The sequence below is a fragment of the Anopheles nili genome, chromosome 3 (genome assembly GCF_943737925.1).
Source record: "Anopheles nili chromosome 3, idAnoNiliSN_F5_01, whole genome shotgun sequence".
Classification (NCBI taxonomy): domain Eukaryota; kingdom Metazoa; phylum Arthropoda; class Insecta; order Diptera; family Culicidae; genus Anopheles; species Anopheles nili.
In genome coordinates, this window is record NC_071292.1 from 25,794,013 (window position 1) to 25,813,153 (window position 19,141).

The 19,141-nt window shown below is 43.5% G+C and overlaps 4 protein-coding genes across 4 annotated transcripts; all 4 read right to left on the reverse strand.

The window, feature by feature from the left end:
• Positions 1 to 1,345: 1,345 nt before the first annotated feature.
• Positions 1,346 to 11,238, reverse strand: LOC128725838 (serine/threonine-protein kinase ATM). The gene is made up of 18 exons (XM_053819609.1): positions 10,752 to 11,238; positions 10,433 to 10,671; positions 10,011 to 10,361; positions 9,797 to 9,930; positions 8,176 to 9,719; positions 7,599 to 8,114; positions 7,247 to 7,524; positions 6,196 to 7,146; positions 5,972 to 6,118; positions 5,796 to 5,894; positions 5,567 to 5,720; positions 5,192 to 5,484; positions 5,005 to 5,126; positions 3,584 to 4,943; positions 2,983 to 3,518; positions 2,269 to 2,911; positions 1,814 to 2,184; positions 1,346 to 1,718 (listed from the first exon to the last, which is right to left on the reverse strand). Exons 1-18 carry the CDS (start codon positions 11,236 to 11,238, stop codon positions 1,346 to 1,348), a joined length of 8,598 nt encoding a protein of 2,865 aa, XP_053675584.1.
• A 1,261-nt stretch (positions 11,239 to 12,499) lies between these two features.
• LOC128723948 (protein PAT1 homolog 1-like) lies at positions 12,500 to 15,320 on the reverse strand. The gene has a single exon (XM_053817712.1). The coding sequence runs from the start codon at positions 15,318 to 15,320 to the stop codon at positions 12,564 to 12,566; it is 2,757 nt and encodes a 918-aa protein (XP_053673687.1). The 3' UTR covers positions 12,500 to 12,563.
• Positions 15,321 to 16,614: 1,294 nt separating this feature from the next.
• LOC128723949 (syntenin-2-like) lies at positions 16,615 to 17,598 on the reverse strand. Its single transcript, XM_053817714.1, has 4 exons — positions 17,452 to 17,598; positions 17,137 to 17,375; positions 16,809 to 17,072; positions 16,615 to 16,739 (listed from the first exon to the last, which is right to left on the reverse strand). Exons 1-4 carry the CDS (start codon positions 17,596 to 17,598, stop codon positions 16,694 to 16,696), a joined length of 696 nt encoding a protein of 231 aa, XP_053673689.1. The 3' UTR covers positions 16,615 to 16,693.
• Positions 17,599 to 18,019: 421 nt separating this feature from the next.
• LOC128726768 (uncharacterized) lies at positions 18,020 to 19,003 on the reverse strand. The gene is made up of 4 exons (XM_053820593.1): positions 18,707 to 19,003; positions 18,374 to 18,661; positions 18,227 to 18,307; positions 18,020 to 18,154 (listed from the first exon to the last, which is right to left on the reverse strand). Exons 1-4 carry the CDS (start codon positions 19,001 to 19,003, stop codon positions 18,101 to 18,103), a joined length of 720 nt encoding a protein of 239 aa, XP_053676568.1. The 3' UTR covers positions 18,020 to 18,100.
• Between the last annotated feature and the right edge of the window lie 138 nt (positions 19,004 to 19,141).

Genomic DNA, 19,141 nt, shown 5'->3' on the forward strand with positions numbered 1-19,141 from the left:
GGGATTTTCCCCAGATCAATTATGCGATCATTTCATTCCAAAGCGTATGTTCATTTCCCGGCAACTCCCCAACTTCAGTTGTATTGAATAAAAACTATTTTTTGGTTTAAGTTATGGACGATCACATAATGATGGTGCGAAAACTTACCTCTTGCTTTTATTTAACGTACGGCGGGTTTTGGGAAAATTGCTTTATATTACATGCTAACTTAAGAGAAATGATTTTTTAAGCTTTGGCTGGCTTGGACAAACATTCTTCTTCTTCTTTTTTGTGAAATGGGATGTAGTCTTCTATATTTGAATACTCCAAAGAGTCACTTCTAATATATCCAAAGGTTGGCCACTTCTTTATAAACTCGACTATCTGGAGTCATATGCCTTTCGTAAACAAGCCAATGTTATGTTGATCGAATATTTTTGTTTACTTTTAGATAACAGTACATGCCGTGAGTGTTATTATCCTCCGCGTATGTTTATTTTGGGGGTCCATTAAGTGACACGCATGTCAAGATGATGTATGCAGCTGTGAGAAGCACGTGCTATTAGAAACAACGTGTTATTAAAGTAGAGTGCGATTAAAGTGGTTGAAATAGTGAAAGAGGGAAGTGTGAATGAATAGTGATTAAATCCCACACCGATCGACGAACGATCAACCATTGACAAGGTATTGTGTGAACAACTTTTTAGTTTGATTCAAGACAATATACTCTAGCAATACTCTGAAATACTATGCTAGTACCACCGGATTTACAAATGTCACGATACACGTATTTAAACACTAGGTGTTTTGACCGATAACATTCGAGTCGGTGTTGTTTAGGAGAATTCCTTTTTCATTCTTTCGGACGGTCTTTGTGATTGTTAATTTTGCGAACAAGTATACAGTGCAAATTTGCATAACTTTTCCAATCATTTATGATTCAAGTGATTTGCATTTTTTCAAACACTTTATTATCGTAATGAAAATAATTTTGATATTCCGCTTTGGCTTCAATTTTCTACTGTAAACATTATGTTTTATCCATCACTTGCTTCCACTATTATTGGAGCTGTAGTTCCACCATTCGCTTCAAAATCTGCCTCATTGAGATTTAATTCATTAATCCAATTCAAACCAATTGAAATTTCCGATATAAAATGGCAGATCGTCTATCACTCGCTGGGCTTGGTTAACATGATAATGAGAAAAATTTGATTCGATCCATAATACAATCATTCAGTGGTGGAAACACACTTTATTTGCCTAATGATGCATACAATTACTCTACATATAAGATTATTTATGAGTTTAATGTTACAATATCATCGTATGTGCAATATTGGGGCATTCCCGTGGATTGATGAATTACAGGTACGGCTGCCAGCCGGCAAACAGTTGACACAGGTTGATCTCGTTAGTGGCGTTGAAGATCAGCATCTGCACCTGTCCCTCAACCGAGATGTACTTGTCGTCCTCTTTGCCCTGCAGCTTCTTCTCCACCTGCATCAGCGTCCGCTCGGCCGTGACGTTGATATTGGCTCCTACCGTCAGATCCACCTGTTCCTGGCTGTCCGATTCCTCGCCTGAGATGTGCATTGCAGCTTGCTGCTGCCGGCGGTTGGCCTTCTTATTGGACAGCACGTTCCACGAGTAGAGCGGATCGTACAGCAGTACCTCCAGGATGGTCAGAATCACAGTCTGGTTGTTACGCAACACCTCCAACGTTTTCTCACATGATCTGCAATGGGAAGAATAGAAAAAGCCACCCAACCGGTCGATGTTTTTGTAAATGTTCATCGTTACATGAGGACATTTTTGATGGTCTGTACGCACTTTTTGAAAACGCCTTCTACCCCATTGATACCCATGCCGTCCACTATGTCACGGGTCAGACGGAACGGCACGGTCTCCGGAGTAAAGAGATTTTTGCCCATCTCGAACGCTATTCCAAAATCGATGTGTATTACTTCCGCCGTGCACTTGTCGATCAGAATGTTCTGTACATGCCGATCGCCAATGCCCAGCACGTACCCGATCATGGAACTGGTCGCGACGCTTTTGATGTAGTTCTGCTGCCGTTCGAACCACACGCCCGGTTTCGGATAGTGCTCAAGAAAATAGTGTCGAAGCACGGGTTGCAGTTTGCGGCAGATATCCGCATAGTTTTGTAGTTTCTTATCCACCGTCATACCAGCTTGAGCGTTCTAAAATGAACCAAAAATGAACAAGAATCAAATGCATGCTAATCTACCGATCGTCGAAGAAAAGCTCCATTCATCGGTACTCACGTTGGTGAACTTTTTCCGTGCCGTGCTTGGATCAATATCCTGCGGGCGGTACTTTACGTGCCCCGCAAGCAACCAAGTCCCGATCGGCATCGTATTGTTGCACCATTCCAGAATACCGCTCTGTCTGGACAATGGCACCACTTTGTACGTGCGTACGGACAGCTTTCGACGAGCCGTTTCTCTATCGTGTCGCAGCAGTACGTTAAGTATGCCGAACACCTGTTGCATTACCGCGTCCTGTCGCATATCGTCCTTGCCCTTTAACAACTGCGTCTGTTTCGTACCGTTCAGACAAAGACAGGATAGCTTTTTCGGTGCATTGATTCCACCGACGCCGGTGATTCTCACATCCCAACGCCTAATACCCACGGTCCGGTTCTGATAGTTTCCACCCGGCACAACCGTCAACTGGACTGTGGGACAATGGACCAGATCCAGGTTCTCCAGCTGGCCCAGCTTATCCCGCTTGATCATGGTGTACTCGCGGAATGTGGCCTCGGTAGATATGGTTTTATTTGCCATCTCGATAAGCGCAAGGTTCATCCGCTCCATTTGATGTAAGATTTTTTGCAAAGTTGGTTCCTGCTTAAGCTTATTGTAAACCTCTCGCACACCCTGTAAACGCTTGTCGTCGGTAGGAACTCTGTGAATGGGACAAAAAAAGTAAACAGCTGGCCACAAATAGGTACCTTTACCACGTGCTGCATAACTTACTCGTGCTCAGGCTGATCCTGAAAGGCGTGTAGCTGCGCAAACACGTGCGGAAGCGTATGATGCGGATGATCTTTCGCGCACAGTATCAACGTTTTCTTTACCAGCATACCAACAGTACCCTCCGAGCTGACCCTCGGTGTTAGCTGTGGCAGCACGGCGATAAACTTGTACGACGGTATAGTATGCAGGGACTTCGTAACCAGTTCCTTTACATCCTTAGCGTCGTGGTTGTTCAGCCACAGCGAGATGATCCTAAATATTACCATGTCGCTCTCGACCGTGGTCTGTACTGCGTATGTCATGTAGTAGGCCAGCGCCAACGTGAGATACTTGGAGCGATTCTGTTCCACTTCTTCCGCCGCCTTTTGGTCACGCTTTAAATTTTTCTGCGTAAACTGTAGCGTGCGACCGATCTCCTTGCGACGCTTGTCCGTGGCTCGGGACGCTTCCGCATGCAGACGTTCCGTTTCCTGCTGCATACGGGTGAGATTCAGCCGTCGTGCTTCCCATTCTTGTGAGCTGAGAATTTTGCTTAGCTGAAATAACAAAAAGCATGTTATCATAACCCAACGTCTACGAATTGGATGAATTAGATACCCACTCGTACGAACTCTCGATCGGCATACTTGGCGACGGTGTGCTGCACGGTGAAGTTCCGGTCCACCTCAAAACATCGGTGATTGAGTGGAATTGCGGTGGAGCCCGTTTTGAGTACGGTGCTCTGCTTCGCCAACGCATGCTGGATGCACTTTTCCGCGCGCTGGAAGTAATCCGTGTACAACGAATGCACCTCTTGCAAGTGGCCTTCCGCCTGAAATTCTCCGTACACCCGACAAGCGACTGCATTCACCATCAGATCGTTGTACTGCTTGCTATCCATCACTTCCCGTGCCATTCCTCGAGCTAACTGCCTGTGGCCAGTGGTCCAGTTTAGTTGCGCATCCTCCAGAAGGATTAACGATCGTACATTGGCGGGCAGATCGAGCTTCTCCGTAAGTGCAATATTGCGCAGCGCACAGTCATTGTACCCTCTTAGGCGCGATTCATGGATCAAGCGAAGCAGCGTGCTATAGGTGGCCGCTGGGATCCACTGGCGCTTCGCACACACTCCTGCCGTTTTAAATATGGACAGCCGTTGCGACAAGAGTCGTTCCATTAGCGCAAAGTCGCTGCAGGGCAGCGCGTCCTGTTGATTCCACCTGTTGAGTAGATCCTGTTCACAATCGATCTGCCTCTTGAAATGAATCAAGCCAAAGTCCTCGATTTGTTGCAGTTGTCTGAGGCGACACAAGCCACCATAGACGTGCTTGGTTGATTCGATGCTAGTGAGCTTGAATATTTCGCTAACCGCCCGTCGACCCTCGTGGATGGCACTTTCCATTGCCAGTTCGTCCTGCAACACCAGACACTTGAGGGCTTTATAGTGAGCACGTTCAAAGAAGTGAGACTGCACTGAGAACTCTTGTCGATTCATCGATTCCGCTTGACCGTCAGATTTGTCACCATCGACCAGTACGTCCCAATCGGCCAAGCGCCAGGCACATTCATAATCCACTTCTTGCGGGTCAGGATGCAGCGAACGGGCCAAACCGTACAGGTTGCTATCTTTCAGTAAATTCATTAAAGGTTTGCTCTGGATGTGGCCACCGCAATTTCGGGATCCACGGTTAGTGTCGTGATAGATTAAGGATCCAGCGTAGTTTCGCTCCAGCCGGTAATACTCCGTTCGTTCCAAAATTGGATTCAAGAACGATTGCACGGCATCGTACACGCCGATGGCATGGTGGCAGGATTTCATTATTTCCCGTAGTTTTGGGTTCTTTTTTGTATCTTCCGCGTTATTTTCCACTTCCTCCCGATACCATAGCTCACCGTAGAGAATCGCTTTGAAATGCGCCTGACAGTACTGGGACGCTCGAGCGATCGGTAAGAAATTAATCGTGATTTTGAACTGTGGAAATCTGAAAGTATTGATGTTTGTAGAAATTGATTACGTAGTCAAAACAATATCGAAATACATACTGATGATTGTGAACTCGGACACACTCTACAATCGTAAGCATGAGCTGCAACGCTTTGGGATCATTGAAAAGATTTCCAGAATCTTCAGAAGTAGTAGAAAATTTTTCGAAAAAAAAATTAATCTGTAATACAAAATTTCTATTACTAGCAGTTGAATTGAAGAGGTTGCAGTTTCGGATTTACTTACAAAATTGCCAATTTCAATATTAACTCTGTCTACAAACAGCTTTAACGCTATCTGTATAAGCAACGGAATAATTTTTTCTGCAAACGCGCTATCCAACTCAACAAGCTTCTTCAGAATCGGATTCCCTAAAAAGGATAATAATGCGGAAGACAAATTTTGCACGAACTCGCGACAATTGATACACCCGTTTCCAAGCGTTGCTTTCAGTGATGGTACGCTGCCGGCGTTGTACGAAAATAGCTTTATCTCTTCAGTCGAATTGCCCATAAACGGATGGAGCATTGGGAACTTTGCTGTGGAATGTATACAGCGAAATGGGTATATGTGACATGAAAATACTGCCATGGGCTAGCAATATGAAGTTATAATACCAACCCGCGAGAGCATGCAAGGATTTTCCATACAATAAGTTGTAGCACACATGTGAAGCAATGTATGCCACGGAATGATTTTTGCTTGTTAAGAGCACATCGAGCTCGCTTAGCAAAACATCGGTACATCTTTCAATTGCCTCTTTCGAGTTGCTTATCTGTTGGCGAAAGTATCAAAAGTTTTTTGATTACACGTAACGTAACAGGTGTTTTCTTTAGCCACTCCACTCCACCTTGTCGTAGGCAATCATTTCAGTATCCGACTTAAGTAGCATGGTTCCCAGATCGATCGGTCCAATCTCGGCTAAGCATCGGAGCGCTTCTACCGAACGCTATGAGAAATGCGAAATGGATTCATAAGTTTTACATTGTTAGATCCAATGTACATTTCTTCACTTGATCTGGTTACCTTGTCAAAGGGTGCATTTCGAACAACTTCCAGAAGAATATTGATTAGTCGATGCAGTATATTCTCATTACCGTCTACTTCTACGGATCCGCCTTCAATTGACATTTCGTCACATATAGTCTTCAGGTCTATTTTGTTGTTGGATAGCTACCGATCAGAACACATGTACATTAGGAGTGTACTTCAACGAATAGTTTGTAGTACGTTTTTTTAGGTTAACTTACTATGATCCTTAACGCGGCTAGATCTTCGTACCGTAAATTTGGTAACTGCATGATGGAGGTGATTTCACCTCTCATGGAATGTTTCTCACGGTCGATCGTCGCTTTGTGTTGTGTGATCATCATTCGTAATTCTTCAAAACGATCGTCATTTGGGAGATAGTTGAGCTTCCCAATCGCGGTGGCGAATTTGCTGGAATGGTCTAAGATCAGGTGCCGCAACAACGAGAGTGACTTGTGCGATATCGCTGAGGATGGCTCTACATCTTCTATTTCCAACAGTGTCGATACAATGAAATGCAAATGTTCTGCTAGCAGTTCGGATGCATCCTCGGCCGGTAGCACGTGCTCCAAAAACCGCTCAAAGCTGTTGAGGGTGGCCAAACGCAATCCAGGGCAAACCGTAAGAAGATTGCACAGAAAATGAACCGTATCTCGTACGATGTAGGGCTTGAGCGATTTTTCCTTTTGCTGGATAATGTACTCCTTTAAATGATCCAACAGTACGGCGTACTGAAAAAGATGAATCATTTTTTGCTGCAGTTCCTCAGTGTCCCAGAGACGTCGTTTAACGTCCGTGAGAATATGCTCAACTGTTGCAGCATTTTTGAAGCATAAATTACTAAGCAGTTTATACTTTAGGTGCGGTGAATCGCAAATTGATTGTTTAAGATACTCCAAAGTTTTTGTGTAGTTTGTACTGTTAAGCGAGAGTTCATCCACAAAGCACTTTGGGAAACACTGATCCGACAGATTCCCTAGTTCTTCACTATCGCTCAACCGTTTGGTAAGATCTTTGATGATTTCAAACGTATGTGAGTTCAGATCCATTGCGTTTAAGTAGGAAGCAAGTCCCTCTTTCATTTGGTTCGCCATAGCGTTGTACTTCGGAGCCATATCTGTGCACTTGGCTAATTGAGGTAGAAGAAATGATACACATTTCGGTAATATGCTCTGGAAAAATGCAAGAGAAAATGCAAAAATGAAGAGAAAATGTTACATTACTCTTATCATGTCATTAGATGTTTCCGAACCACTAAACCAAGATACATACCTTCACCATTTCTGATTGCTGCAAACCAATTGTATCACAAAATTGTACAAATTGCTTCGGCTGCATCGCAAGTACTACGAAACCAATGCTTTTCTTCTGCAATTGGACGAATTCTTCCACCGAAGCGATGTTTCTTGCTAGCCGGTATGGAAAGTGCTTTAGTCTATAGCCTTTCGCCAGCCACAGCATCAGCACTTTGTCCATGTTTGCCCGAAGAAGCTTCCCAAAATCTACACCAATTGCAGCACTGGCCGAACGAATAGTAGTGGTAATTTTTCCTTTAAATAGTACAATTAAAAAAATCCGTTATCTAGTACGTTTTTTGATGAATGTTTGAAACATTGAACCTTACCGTCATTTACATTCGCCGAGTGAACTAACAACACAATATCATACAAGGCTTTCCTTCGCAAAGCATAACTCACACAAAACACGCCAATCAATAATTGCAGACAAGCACTTACGATGTTGCAATGTTCGTTCAGGTCCGTAGAAACTGTAGCTAATTCATCAAACGAGATTGTTTCGTACAGTTTCGATTGAAATTCATAAAACGTTCCTGGAACCGGTGTACCTTTGGCAAACGCCCACTCCGTTTGCATAATGTACAGAATGTTCCTAGCTGCTTCTAGCTTTATCTGATAGTTAGAGCTGCGCAAAAGGGGCACCAGGCCCAGGTAAATATTCTCGTGCATCGAACTTTCATACAGGAATGGGTACGCTTTCAGGAGATGCTTGATTTGGGCAATTATTTTTGCCTGTAATCCAATAGAGTATATACGTTTTGTGCACTGCTTGACATAAGAATTCAGAATTATCGTTGCGTTGCGTACCATTCCATCGTATGGGCTGATATATGTAGTGAAATCTAGAAACAAAACAAAATTCAGTAAGGTGCAACAGAGCCTTTCGCATTTTCCGAAGCCTACCGGCGTAAAGATCAATTATCATCTCCGAAATTTCGGCATTTGTGTAGTGGTTTTGGCACACTTCAACAAACTTCCTTATAGCCCAATTAGCCACCAGTTCTTGCGATGGTTGCCGTAGTAAAATACGACATATGTCGAAAAAGTAGAACAAATCCAAACTGCTGTGGACGTTTAACTCGAGCCTGTCCAGCAGGTCGTACACTTCGTTAAAGCATGCCCCATCGTATTGCACGTATTCCGCCAGGATATGGAGGAAACATCTTTTGAACGCTTGTTTCTCGGAGAGCTGATTCGGGCGTGGAATCGAAAAATGCGTTGAATTTTCACTGCCATCTGTAACGACCTGTTCCACGGTCCACCGTAGGACCATCGTGTGATCGGTTGTCTTTAACAGCTTCCCCACCAAGGGATGATAGGGTCCGCGGAAAATCGCCAACAACCGTTCGCCGATTGTTGTCACCTCGTGGACATTAAGCGACACATCCCTGTCGATAAGCCGCTCAAAGCCCAGGTTTAGTTGTTGAAACTTGAACAACGTCTTCTTGTCCAGCGGACACTTGGTGTATTGGGCTTCGTCGTACGCTTGATGCAGTACTAAAATATTGACCATCTCCAAATACAGTTCCACGTCGTAGCAAATGCGAACTAGTGCGTTGTAGAGGAAACTATCATCTTCTGGTAACGTGTGTTTGTCGAAGTTTATCACCTCACAGACCCGTTTTAAAAGTTGTTCATTGACGTTAAACTTCAAATTAGTCGTGTTGCTGAATTCGCTCCCATTCTGATGATGCTCTGGTCTAATGAACTGCACTAAGTCGTGTTGCAGAAATTGCTGTTCCAAAACTTGCAGCTGGACGTTTTCTTCTTGGTACAGATCTTTGCAATTATCGCCGTGTTTAACGGTTACGGACTCGTCCGATCCACCTGAAACGTGCCTTGTAACTACGCAGAGAACTAATATCCCTGCCAATACCTTCGAATGAATGCGTTCCTTTGAGTTTACTATATCCTTCGACACCAATGCGCGTGTCTGCGGAAACAGGTAGTTTAAAAGCTTCGTCAGCACCCCATCAACATCGCCCAGATGCTCGATACTGCCCAACGTCTCGAGAATGGCGAGAATCGTGCCAACGTTAACGTTCGTTTTTTCTATAGCATATGTGTAGAACGCTTCTAGTACTGTCGCATTCAAAAAGCTAACACTGGGATATTTGCGATGTCTTATGAGCAGCTGAAGCAGCAGATTGGATTCGACGGACGTTTTGGCACTCGTGGTAGTACATCCGCGCGATGCTGCCGTAAAAATTTTGCACCACAACGCCTCCGAATTGGTTGCTTCGTTCACCGGCCTAGTTGATAACGTTCGAAACGTTGGAGATGCCTCGAACTTCAGCAATACTGCACAGCACCGGTAGAATGCGTTTTGTTGTAAAGGCGTTTGCAACGACGCTTGAAAGTCACACAGCAACTGTAGCATTCTTGGGTAGTCTTCGTTTGTGAGTGCGGAGCTGTACCTGTTTAGTACAATCGATAGTATTTCGAACCTAGCAAAGAGACACATGACAGTGACCGAAGGCACTAGTTAGGTATGTGAGCGTTGGCAATCTTTAGTGAACCTTACCAACGCCAACTGAACTGATTGGGTTTCGGTGAAACCATTTCCATTATGCTTTGTAATTTGTTATACTGCTTGTTCCTCTTGGCGGATGATTCACTGCTCCCAGCGTCCCTCCAGTTGTCTTCGTTCCAGTAAAACTAGGGAATAAAACATAATCATATACCGTTTAAAAATCTAAGCGGTTTGCTAGGCAGAAAACAAGTACGACGAACGTTACCGTGTAACACAGTCTGGCAGCAAAATCTACAAAAACATCATCCTTCGGTCCTTCCTTGCCATTTTCTGACCCACGTAATGCCTCGATCTCACTCGTTACTATTGTATGGTAGCGTTGTAGCGTCTTTCTGCGCGTTGCATCGTCTCCCGGGGATTGATAGTCGTCTTTTGTAAGCCTTTCAGCGTCCGCTAGCGACTTTCCGCCCGGGTATAGTACAATCAGCGAAAGGTGCATCAGCCGGAACAGTGCATGTTTTTGCTCCTTAATTAGTCGTCCCTGGTAGGCATCAATTGCGAATGGTAGAAACGATTCCAAAAACTCGAGTACGCTCGTTTTACAATCAACTGCAATCTAAATCCGTTATTGGAGAGTTAGTCGTGGGCTTTCTAAAAAGTTTCAGGATGACATCATCACTAACTTACGGCCTGTACGATGTGGAAGGCGGTTACTACAAGCTCGTGGGAAACTATTTTCTTCTCGTTATCTTGCATATTTTTCGTCCTCCGCATATGATCGATCAGTACCGGTAGATAACATGCAAGCATCGTTCGCTCCGCGCAATTTTCCAGAAATTTGCTTACGGCTAATGATGCGCATCCCACCGTCGTTTTGATCGGGAGTTGTGATAAGTCCAGCATCGCAAAGCATCGGTCCAAAATGTCTATGGGCAATCGAAAGGCACTCGAAATAACTAGCTTGTAACAGAAAATGTACGGCTCATTTATATTAGTGCTAACGTACCACTCCACTCTTGGTGGGTCACCGCTGTTAGCGGCCACGCGGATGACAGGACATACTTTTGAAGAAGTTGCAGAATACAGGAGCCAAAGTTGTTCCGCATCGACTGATCAGACAGGGCCATAGTGAACGCTCTAATCATCTGGCTGTACGTAAGCTGAGGGATTTCCCGACCCATAGCTAGCTCGAGCAGTTTAGGCAGCGCCAGGATATAGTCATGATTTTTGCTCATCGTCTGCGCGGTGTTGTAGCTACTCTGCTTTACCATGCCCTCATAGATTGCATCGAAGACGGTACTCCATTCCGTTTCGAAGCTTTCTGAGTTTATGTATGTTAGAAAATCATCCTCCCGGTTGGACAAAATGGTCACCAGCTTGTTGAAAGCCTTTTGCCGTACGGTTACCTTTTCCGACTGTAACTCCGACAGCAACGAGCAAAAATCCCGATCCATAATGGAAAATCCGCCCCTGTTGCTGGAGGAAGACGACATGATGATTCGCGCTCCGGTGGTTAGCTATACCTTTGGAGAATATGAAGCAATTCAATTTAATATTACTTTGCAATTTTTGCCAATTTTATCCTTTCTTTAAATATATTTGAGCCAAATTTTTTAGTGATATTCTTTCACGGAGCTATAATATTAAAACACGAAAAATGCACCTAAAATTATTAAAATAAAATCAACTGCACACAGTTTTGTTTGTTTTTTATTTTTATTTTCTTCCGCTTTTTTGTACATAGAACCTTGCATATACGATTGAGGACATTTTGCACCATCGTCCATGGGTGATCGTTTCTACATGTTTTTATCAATGGGTAAAACCAACAGAGTTAAAAATTGAATCTGTTGAATCTGCATTCCTTGTCAAAATGAAACATCTAATGCTTTGAATTTAAAAATTCATAGACGCACTTAGGTTTCAACTGAATCTTTACACATGAGTTTATATTTACGATATGATAAGGAAGATCAAAATAAACCTACCATAATACGATTTCAATAATACAAAGGCGTTTACACATATTTTACAGCATACGTTTGTGTAAAATTCGATCACTTTTCGTAGAGAGGCTCTTTCGATAGGATGCATTATACCGCAGAAAACAAAGGCGTACAACAATGCCTTTTCTCATCTTTCATTAGAAGATCCAACACTGGATTTCGACAAACTAACATCAATTGATTTGCTGTGAGTATCCCAATTCGCGACGTCAATCCATATGGGAGACTGTACTTATGTATAGATACATCCATATATTCGAATTAACTGATTATCAGTTATTTAAACACTCATACGGGTCATAACTAAACATTTTTTGTCGAAATTTCTTACTTGTATGACACAACAAAGCATCGCTCAATATTTTATATCGTTTAGGCTATGCTCATAACAAACGTTCTGTTTTCTCCCTTTGATGCAGTCTTTTTTAAAGTCACAGCTCCGGCTTTAAATGAATTCCATTTGTGTAAAACAGAAGTATTTAATTTCTCCGGTTCATTCGTAATGGCAATGGATTTACTCAAACTTATAAAGAATGTTAATTATGATCATTAGATTTACTTTTAAATATCCGCAATGTACATGATTGTTTTATCATGAGTTGGTAGGATCAGTTTAACAATGACATAAATTAAAAAAAGCACAAATTTTTGATATTGCACAAAAATACATACACGCGGTTCAAAGTAATATTTATATTAATTCTAGAGAAAACAAATAATGCATATGGACGCTATTGGGCGCATTGAAAAGAGGAATATAAATCAATGATTCAAATGATTTAAATAATATTGGCCGTAGATTTTAGTTTCAGTTAGTCCTTAGCTTGGAATGATTGTTTTCTGGCAAACCCTGGCCGCAGATCGCTATTTCCATTGTCGGTTATAAAGTTCAACAGATCCGTCCCAACCACCTGACCTTTGAAGCGATCAAAGTGTACTCGAAGTGTACGGATAATGTTATTATCCTTAATCACATTGATGGAGATAGGTAGCGATCCGACACCGTGCGGGGAAATGCTATCCTTTACTGTTCGATTCACCTCTATCAGGAACGATATCCACCAGTCCTTTTGAGGGGTGCTGCTATTTTGCTTCTTTTCCAAGAGAGTTTTCGGATTTTTTCCACAAAATATTTCCATCTGGAAGATTATCGTTATGATGCAATATAGCAGGAACTTATTGGAAACGATGCACTGCATAACTTTGCTGTTACTACTGATGGTTTTGGCCATCTGCAGTAAATCGACCGACGTCCCGTAACGAAGCTGACGTGTGAGCTCATCAAACAGCGTCAGAAGGAGCCCATCGGCGTCTTCCCGATCCTTCTTTGGTAGACAGGGCACGGCGAAGAAAACCATTCTCCATATCGTCCAACGTCGAGGATCTTTATCAAGTACGGCAAGCGATCGTCGGAGAAGATTTTTTCCTTTACGCACGCCCATAATGGACGTGATTTTATCCTGGGACAGTTGTCCTATCAAAGAAGATGCAAGATCATCGAAAGATGTCGTTGCTTCCAGTGTGTCAGTCGTGGAACTTTTACCCGTACATTCCGGCGACGCTTCTGCTGTGATATCGCTTACTTCGCCAGCTATAGACATTTTTTCACGCTTCCTCTTTTCTCGCAGTTGGTTGGCAAATTGTATGGCAATTGGATTTAGCAGATCTTCCATGTCAAGCACTATTTTGTACAACTGTTCGATCACGATAAGCACGTGACGCGCTTTACGTTGCATCCCAGATACCTCAACAGTGGTAGTGGCATTTCCATTTGCGTGATCACTAGCCATCAAGGCCGTGTCTATCAGTATTCTAGGCGCCGACAACGTTCCAAAATTTCGCCTTCCTAGAGAGTTTTCAGGCAATGTAGAATTTTGTTCATCACTAGCGCACACGGACTTCGAATCGAAACATATCTGTTCCCGAATTTCGTTCAGCAGGGCAGAAATATCGTTGTTAGCAAGCAATGACATCATAAATACTGGTTGATCCTTCGGTTGCGCAAGTGGCTGGTTCTGTAGGATATCCTCCACCGTACGCTTCTTATTTTCATCCTTGTCGGCTGCTAGCCGCGTCTTGTATACGGTGAAGTAGTAATCACTAATATAGGGCGTATCGAAATTGAGCTGCTCCAGCTGTATACCGATCATCCATCGTTTTTCCCAGATGGTCATCATATTTGCATACTCATCCAGCACCTGCGAGCATCCGGCTCTCTGCAAACTATCGTCAATAAGCTGTTGAAGTGACTGTTGCTGCGGTTGGTGCTGTTGGTATTGTTGCTCATTCGAAATGTTGTGCATAGGATTATTTTGAGGGATATTATTGTTTACACGGTTGCTGAACGCATTATGCGTGTTTGCGAGCTGTCTATTGATAGCCAAAAGTGGGTGATTTTGTTGTATTTCCTGCATCAAACGTTGATTAAGTGGATTGGTTTGCAAAGGAGGGGCTGGATTCGGTTGCAACAAGAAAGGAACCGGTGATATTGGATGGCGTGGCAAAAACGGAGGACCCACAGGAACTGGTCCACCAAGTAAACCTTGCAACGGTGAACCGAATGGTTGTGGTGGAAATGCTGAATGCATTGAAAAATTGTTGATTGGGGTCGAAAGCGGTCGAGCTAATAAGTTGTACGGCTGAAAACCCGTCTGTGTCGGATTTGGGAAGCCCATCAATGGTAGGGATGGGGCTGGCACTAACCCTGGGGAAAACATGAGGTTTCTAGCCGTCATCAGAGGTGGTGGGGGCTTCATTAGAATGGGTGCAATCCGTAAAGGCTGTCCCGCCAGAGAAGAAACCATCAAAAGGGGTGGAGTCGGCGGTGGTATTAAAATGGGTAATGTTGGAGGCTGCTGCTGATGCGCGATGTGCTGTTGTACATGTGGAAGGTTTATCTCATTGCTTTGCCGCTGTGTTTGAATGAGGTTTTTCTCGATGTCTTGCAGAGAAAGCATGCTCACCGGGGGCCTGAATCCAGGGAGGGAGCTTAATTTCTTTTGCTCTATTGGTTGCTCGACGGCTACGGATCCGAATGTGGTGGGCTGTAACGGTTGGGACACATTCGGACTAACAACTGTTGAATATAGACGCTGTGGTTCGGATCTAATCTCCATAGGGTCACTCCAAATACTAGAACCGAGTCGTAATTTGTTCGCCAAGTCATCACCATTCTTTTGTGTTTCGGTACAGCTATATCCACTTTTATTGCTGCTGTCATAGAGGCTCGGCTTATTTGGTTTCCGTCCCGGCTCGTATTTCTCAAACGATTGATCGGTGCTGTCATCTTCGTCTTCTTGCGATAGGGAATCAGTGCGATCATTCTTACTACGTTCAAGGCGGACTAATTTTTCGTGAATGTCCTCCCAGTCGTCTTGATCCGCGGCTCCAAACGTTTCATCGTTTAATGCATTGTATGCATCCTCGCCCCAATCGAGGTATTTAACGTTCCGCTGGGAAGCCGAACGCATTCCGACAGTGAGACTCGCCTTTGTGACGGATCGGGCGCTTGCGGTATCATCGCCATTTTCTTCCGGACAGTTTTTTTTTAACCCGAAGAACGTATCCATTTTTCAATCAGTTGTCTCTCACTCGCCATGGACTGCTTTATCGATTTAAAACTATACTTTTTGCATTATCACAAACGAGTGCCAAAAGCGATTCATAATTGCGATCGCTAAAGTGGTCATTAAACTATCTGTAGCCGATGGCAATGGGGTTTTCTGCACCAATACACTAGGCAACGTTTTGGAAAATGTATCCGGGTCCACACGCGAGTCAGAAACAGACGTTCTTTTACGTAAATGTATCATTTACGTGAGCAAAACTTATGGCTGACGAAATACCCCGTCTTAGCAGCCATCGAACCAACATTTAAATGACAAGCATCCAAATGTTGTCAAAAATATAGCTCTCTTTCTTCTCATCCGACAAGAATTGAACTACGCATTGTAGAAGCGTTTGTTGTTGCTTTACCGGCATTTTTTTAGCAAGACGGCATTTTAATTAATCAAAACAAAACAATGGTGCTGTGTGCTGCGCACTACACTAATCAACACTATTTTCAACGGCCGATACGGCTTACAAATGTTGAACTAGATTCTAATATATTTGAAACATTCGATATGCAGTTTCAACAAATTCAGCCAATATTATGTTAAGATAGTAAACCATACTCGTCTACTTAATGAAGGATATTAACTTACAGTGAATTCTCTCACAGAAGATCGCTGGAAGGATACTGAAACTAATGCCTTCAAGAACCGCTTTTAACCATCAATTCCTACTCGATCAACAATTTCTTCGCGGATGCTAATGTAGAATAAACATAACAATAGCACTAGCTAACTCATTTGCTTCCGCAAAACATGAACTTAGCACATCTTCACACCTTTTAAGATTTTTTTTCTTAAAACAATTTTCTACAGACTCCCAAGCACACAATTGTATCTGTTTGACACAACACGCCGTTGACAACACAATCTGAACGTCAACCGACTTTCAAACTGAGAGCCGTTTATTGTTAGTTTTTTTATCCGAGCGATTGGCACAAGTCTCATAAAATTCAGTTCCTCTCCATGTAAATATATCATAGGTATATGATTAAAACCTCCTTCCTCGTATAGAACGGGGCTTAGGGATAATTTCTTTCAACCACTAAACAAGTTATCGTTGCGAACGCTTCTCTAGATCACATTTCACTTTGAATTTCGCTTTTTCTCTCCATTGTTGCATATTTGAATGTTTTATCGGAAATGAATTGTAAAACATAACATTAAAAAATATTATCAGAGTTTAATGCTTCAAACGCGTGATGACAGATAATATGATCCTAATATACTGATCACATTGAAATAAAAGCATGTTGGTCTTTTGAACCATTTAGCGTTATACGCTAAGCGGGGTCCAATGTGGAATGTTCTATTACTCAATGCTAAATGGACTACATATCAACCAAAAAAAGTGCATCATCTACAACCGGAGATAGGCTACAATAAAGAAAATGATGAAGAAAGATGATGAAAAGCCATGATCGCGATGAGAGTACTGCACGTTACCTTGCAAATAACTGTCGGTAGATTTTCACGGGTACCACACACAACGTAACCGAATCGCCACTGGCGTAAATGATTGCCTCTATGTCTTCATCGCTCATTCCGACTACTACCTCCTCATTCACTTCTACGATTTGTAGCTTTCGTTCCAGACCCTGCTGCTCGGCGGACGTATTCGGCCGAATAACCGTGATTTCGCCATTTACAAACCGAAATCCGTATCCTTTCTCTACATCCCGAGTAATCGTCACGTACCGTTCACCTGATCTACCATGCAACGGGTGCTCACATCAGGAAGGTAAAACTACGATTATCATACGCAATTACTCACTTGTCCTTCGTCTGTAGCTTCACGCAATTGCGAGAGTTGTGTTCGATCATTTTCCGCATCCTTTCCATCTCAATACCGGGCAGGGGCTCATCTTCATGGCACAATATTTCATCCCCATATCTTACACCCGCCAAATAGGCTGGACTCCTTCGCGCAACGGCACACACGATCATCTTTCCTTCCAGTACGCGTCGGATGGTGATTCCAATTTTTCCTCCATCGCCTTTCCGTATCAGCAGCTGGAATATAAACGTTGTCGTAGTTAGATCGGACTGGGCAAAGCAATTCCTATTGAAACTGCCACATTTTTTATACCTCCCGAATACCCTTGGCGGCCGGAAATCGTGCAACCCTGATCGGACATCGCTCAGCGATAATGGTACCACCGGAAGTGGCATGATCACGGCAAGCCGGCTCGTTCGTCGACGCAAACAAATCTTGCGCTTCCCAGCTGACCGACATCGATTGGACTTGTTTCAAAGGAAACCGTTGGTACACTGGTTTGACCGGTCTGCCAGCATTACGAGCTTGATAACACAAAAAAAATTTCTCTCTTTTATTTGATAAGCACACATCAAGAGCGAATTTTCGATGTTTTTTTTTGAGAGATGTATGTACATTTGAATTCGGTCTTAATCTGTCTTCAATTCTTGTTTTATTTTTCCCAGGCATTTCACGCTTCTCCTACAATTCAACTCGTAGCTTATGAATCGCTCCTACAGGAATGTGGGTCATCTTTAGAATGAAATTTATATCTACGGTTAGACCAAAACTCTCAGATAATTAAATCTTTCACACAATATATTAACTCCGGTGTTTCTTTCAGGAAAAAATATAACCCCGTTCCACGGTCCTAATCATCGTAATCATGGTGTAAAATTTGTCAAATTTTGTGTGATGTACACGCGAACACGAACGCCAGCATTTCCAGCAACTTCCATATGGAACCTTTTTCTTTCTCACTTCAGCAGGATGCACGCTTTGACACCGCAATGGAGGTAATTTTTTGGAGCAAAATCTAAAACATACGCAAGTGAAACAGTACAATAAGCGGAAGTCAAAGGCATCATAAGTCCACATGGTCGCTTACCTCATTTTCACCGGCGATCTTTCGTTGATGCTTTCGTCGATTGAGGGCCCCACTGGTCACGCGAGAATTATTCAAAGAGCTCTGCGAAGTAAAAGGATGTAGTAAGACATATCCCCTTTTTGTTAAATTCGGTCATCGCCTACTCACGTTGCTTTTCGCTGGCTTGCTCGGCTGGGTCCGTAGCGTTGGCTTCGTGGAAAGGATACGTTGGAGCAGAATATGGTTATTGCGTTCAATTTCCCGCACACGGTCGCGGCTGAATGACATGTTGTGTTGCTGCTGCGATGTTGCCGGGAGTTTCTTTCCGTGCGGTCGCCGTTGACTATGGTTCGGTCCGCGTCCGGGCAACTCAAATCTTTCCAGCTCGTCGGAGATGAAATCGATGTGCAGCAGATGGCTGTCGGATTCAAAGTCCTTCGGTCGACCTGCGGTTACCTTAATCTGTTTCCGGTGTTGGTCGTGCTCTCGAGGAGTGGTAGCCTCGTACCTGCGCGTGCCCTCATCCGATTCCGGTTCGTCTTCTTCTTGTTCCGTGTAGAATTCCGACTCTGAATAGTGCTGCTCATCGGTGTACTCATCATCTTCCTCACCGTCCGCTTCCGGGTGCAGTTCGGGTCCATTATACGGAGTAGCGGTGCGACGTGGTGATACTTTGAAACCATCACCGAAAGGTTCCAGGGAGTTTCTTCCGGCAGACTGTGCAAATTCTTCCCATTTCTTCATTCCACCAACCATCGTCTCCGGGGTGTTTCGGCCGATGTAGTAGTTGGAGCTCATTCTTTATGCGTTAATGAAAATGACTAAAAATATATCGCGAAAAAGACCTGCACTTCAGACACACGTACTTGGAAAAAAGCAGTCTACTTTCTAGCAATCGAAGCGGTTACTTACACGTCCTCATGGTAGATGAAGAAA